Here is a 4,546-nt window from a genome sequence, read left to right as displayed (position 1 = left end):
TATTTATGTATGTGATCTATGAGCAACAAAAAATGTGTACACCTGTGAACTGCTGCGTGAAATTTTGACATGGCAAACGTGGTTGAAACGTGTTCTTCCTAATATCTTTGAATTACTAAATACCCACTCTTTTCTGCTGATCTGAAGACCGACGAAGTATCGTCAAGACAAACGCAGCTGCTATGAGTGAAAGATTGCCCCACCAAAAAGAATCGCATATGTTGCATGTTCTATTTCTAACGTAACGCTCAATCAACTGAAATTGATAAGTTATATTTATTCGATAAACAGTAAGTGACCTATATAAGCATACGAAGCCGTAATACCTGTTGATAACACGGAACAATGCCTAAGCTTGATCATGGTGTGAGAAGAATTGCTGCTCCGTTGTGAAATTGTCAAGGTTGAAGATTCACTAATATTTAAGGATTTGTTTGGCAAATATGCTTAACTGCTAAGTTGAGCGGTAATATTTGACATCTGTAAGTCACGTTATTCTTCGACTAATGCTTGCTATTATACTTGTGTCAGCACTATCTCAGTTTCTTGTTACCTGTGAAAGTCCCAGAAAGCTAAGATCAAGAGCCGTTTATTTCCTGGCCCTTCAACTGCTGTTCTTTTGTCACTGTCATGGTGCTGCTGACGACATTCAACAGCATAAATAACCGATGCAAATGTGCTGTCAGCTGCACAGCTGTGTGCTAACCTGAACTGGGGGAGCTGTCAAATCAGTGACGTGTCGTGTGTAACGTCCACTGGTCACAGCGGCAAACAAGCAGAGAAGATGCACAACGAAACCTGGAGCGAATTTCATGTTGCTAAAGTGGTGTCAATGTTGCTGAAACTCTTAACTGTTCCTTTAATTTTCTTCTCAAGAGTAATTCCCAGAGACCAATACGGCTTCTCCAAGCCATGGTATTTCTCTGGCAAGAATTGTCTTTGACTCTCTGCTGAAGCGCGTCTGGCGGCGCCATAACGCCCGCGATAACCGTCTGGCTCCGCAATATGCGTGGCTATCGCCTCTGGCGACGCCCACTGTCTGCGACGACGTCACGGCATACACCTGGCTGACGACTGACTGCGCCACTGGCGGCAACCGTCCTCAGCGACGCATAACCTCTGGCGGCCAGTGTGGCATACCTGGCTTGCGACGGCCGTGCGGCACCTCACTGCGACGCGCGTACGCCACCTCTGAAGCTGCGACCGCCCCGTCCTCTGACGACCGGCCTGTCCTCTGACCTCTGAAGCTGCGACCGGCCCGTCCTCTGACGACGACGACGCCTGAAGCTGCGACCGGCCCGTCCTCTGACGACGCCACCTCTGAAGCTGCGACCGGCCCGTCCTCTGACGACGCCACCTCTGAAGCTGCGACCGGCGCGTCCTCTGACGACGCCCACCTCTGAAGCTGCGACCGGCCCGTCCTCTGACGACGCCACCTCTGAAGCTGCGACCGGCCCGGCCTGACGTACCACCTCTGGAAGCTGCGACCGGCCCCGTCCTCTGGCGACGCCACCTCTGAAGCTGCGACCGGCCCGTCCTCTGACGACGCCACCTCTGAAGCTGCGACCGGCCCGTCCTCTGGCCGCCACCTCTGAAGCTGCGACCGGCCCGTCGTCTCTGACGACGCCACCTCTGAAGCTGCGACCGGCCCGTCCTCTGACGACGCCACCTCTGAAGCTGCGACCGGCCCGTCCTCTGACGACGCCACCTCTGAAGCTGCGACCGGCCCGTCCTCTGACGACTCCACCTCTGAAGCTGCGACCGGCCCGTCCTCTGGCGACGCCACCTCTGAAGCTGCGACCGGCCCGTCCTCTGGCCTTCTGACGCCACCTGACGACGCCACCTCTGAAGCTGCGACCGGCCCGTCCTCTGACCGACGACGCCACCTCTGAAGCTGCGACCGGCCCGTCCTCTGACGACGCCACCTCTGAAGCTGCGACCGGCCCGTCCTCTGACGACGCCCTCTGAAGCTGCGACCGGCCCGTCCTCTGACTGACGCCACCTCTGAAGCTGCGGCCGGCCCGTCCTCTGGCGGCCACCTCTGAAGCTGCGACCGGCCCGTCCTCTGACGACGCCACCTCTGAAGCTGCGACCGGCCCGTCCTCTGGCTGCGACGCCACCTCTGAAGCTGCGACCCGGCCCGTCCTCTGACGACGCCACCTCTGAAGCTGCGACCCGGCCCGTCCTCTGACGACGCCACCTCTGACTGCGACGCTGCGACCCGGCCCGTCCCATCTGGTGACGACGCCACCTCTGAAGCTGCGACCGGCCCGTCCTCTGGCGACGCCACCTCTGAAGCTGCGACCGGCCCGTCCTCTGGCGACGCCACCTCTGAAGCTGCGACCGGCCCGTCCTCTGGCGACGCCACCTCTGACCGCTGCGACCGGCCCGTCCCTCTGACGACGCCACCTCTGAAGCTGCGACCGGCCCGTCCTCTGACGACGCCACCTCTGAAGCTGCGACCGGCCCGTCCTCTGGCGACGCCACCTCTGAAGCTGCGACCGGCCCGTCCTCTGGCACGACGCCACCTCTGAAGCTGCGACCGGCCCGTCCTCTGACGACGCCACCTCTGAAGCTGCGACCGGCCCGTCCTCTGGCGACGCCACCTCTGAAGCTGCGACCGGCCCGTCCTCTGACGACGCCACCTCTGAAGCTGCGACCGGCCCGTCCTCTGACGACGCCACCTCTGAAGCTGCGACCGGCCCGTCCTCTGACGACGCTCCTCTGAAGCTGCGACCGGCCCGTCCTCTGACGACGCCACCTCTGAAGCTGCGACCGGCCCGTCCTCTGACGACGCCACCTCTGAAGCTGCGACCGGCCCGTCCTCTGACGACGCCACCTCTGAAGCTGCGACCGGCCCGTCCTCTGACGACGCCACCTCTGAAGCTGCGACCGGCCCGTCCTCTGACGACGCCACCTCTGAAGCTGCGACCGGCCCGTCCTCTGACGACGCCACCTCTGAAGCTGCGACCGGCCCGTCCTCTGACGACGCCACCTCTGAAGCTGCGACCGGCCCGTCCTCTGACGACGCCACCTCTGAAGCTGCGACCGGCCCGTCCTCTGACGACGCCACCTCTGAAGCTGCGACCGGCCCGTCCTCTGACGACGCCACCTCTGAAGCTGCGACCGGCCCGTCCTCTGACGACGCCACCTCTGAAGCTGCGACCGGCCCGTCCTCTGACGACGCCACCTCTGAAGCTGCGGCCGGCCCGTCCTCTGACGACGCCACCTCTGAAGCTGCGACCGGCCCGTCCTCTGACGACGCCACCTCTGAAGCTGCGACCGGCCCGTCTGACGACGCCACCTCTGAAGCTGCGACGCCCGTCCTCTGACGACTCTGAAGCTGCGACGGCCCGTCCTCTGACGACGCCACCTCTGAAGCTGCGACCGGCCCGTCCTCTGACGACGCCACCTCTGAAGCTGCGACCGGCCCGTCCTCTGACGACGCCACCTCTGAAGCTGCGACCGGCCCGTCCTCTGACGACGCCACCTCTGAAGCTGCGACCGGCCCGTCCTCTGACGACGCCACCTCTGAAGCTGCGACCGGCCCGTCCTCTGACGACGCCACCTCTGAAGCTGCGACCGGCCCGTCCTCTGACGACGCCACCTCTGAAGCTGCGACCGGCCCGTCCTCTGACGACGCCACCTCTGAAGCTGCGACCGGCCCGTCCTGCGACGACGCCACCTCTGAAGCTGCGACCGGCCCGTCCGGCGACGACATGGATATCTGACGTGGGACATGCAAGAGTTCATGGGTACTCTAGTCCAGTCTGTAACTGCATTTGCTTGTTTTGGCTCAATTAAACATTAACTGTAATACTTGTGTCCTCTGTATTGTTTTGGTGGTTCCTACTTGGAGTTGAGGTCTATGACCTGACTTGAGTAACTGGGGTGATGGCAACATTTATTTAGCATTATATCAATGCGCCAGCAATATTACTCTGACCCCTGTGTTTCAAATTGCCATTTGACTTAAGCTACATTTGCTCAGTGTTGGTCCATTTATGCTAGTAGCATCACATGATACCTCAAACAGCATTTTCACCTTTATTTCTGAAGCCATTTTCAGTCACAACTTTCAGACTTGTTTACGTGTTGCTGTGTTTTTGCCTACTTTGCTACATGACAACTTTACGGGTTTTACTTTTTAATTACTGTTTATTTTTGGTTTTTCCCTCTATTTTTTCACTCGTGTCAGGGTTGCATCAATTCGAATCTGGTATCAGGATAAATATGACAATGAGGCTAAGCAATAAGTGGTAAATGCATTGTTTGTATATACGGGCTCTCTGTCCCACCACAGGGCAAAACAGAACTGACTTGTTCCTGAGAAAAATATTAAAATATACTCGGTAGTTCCTGCTTCCGAGCCGGCCTGTCACAGCAGATAATATTCAATCACATATGGTAACGGGCTATAGTGCATAACACAATCCTCATAATCCCCCTTTTACACCCCTGTGGGGTTTAACCACACCATCCGATATACTAGGTTGCTGATGAACCCAGGAACTTTAAACCTTTATTTTGTGAATCAATGAAGTGA

General features: G+C 58.0%; 1 protein-coding gene across 1 annotated transcript; it reads right to left on the bottom strand.

Annotated features, from left to right (window-relative positions):
- Window positions 1–1,184: 1,184 nt before the first annotated feature.
- LOC127918304 (uncharacterized) lies at window positions 1,185–3,991 on the bottom strand (the record flags this gene model as incomplete). Its single annotated transcript, XM_052501595.1, has 10 exons — window positions 3,686–3,991; window positions 3,374–3,646; window positions 3,230–3,268; window positions 2,762–3,190; window positions 2,568–2,684; window positions 2,449–2,487; window positions 2,291–2,368; window positions 2,040–2,078; window positions 1,631–1,786; window positions 1,185–1,436 (listed from the first exon to the last, which is right to left on the bottom strand). Coding segments are annotated over exons 1-10 (1,458 nt in total), but the record flags the coding sequence as incomplete, so codon positions are not given.
- Between the last annotated feature and the right edge of the window lie 555 nt (window positions 3,992–4,546).

Source organism: Oncorhynchus keta, unplaced genomic scaffold (genome assembly GCF_023373465.1).
Source record: "Oncorhynchus keta strain PuntledgeMale-10-30-2019 unplaced genomic scaffold, Oket_V2 Un_contig_1398_pilon_pilon, whole genome shotgun sequence".
NCBI lineage: Eukaryota > Metazoa > Chordata > Actinopteri > Salmoniformes > Salmonidae > Oncorhynchus > Oncorhynchus keta.
This window is presented reverse-complemented; position numbering and strand designations above follow the sequence as displayed.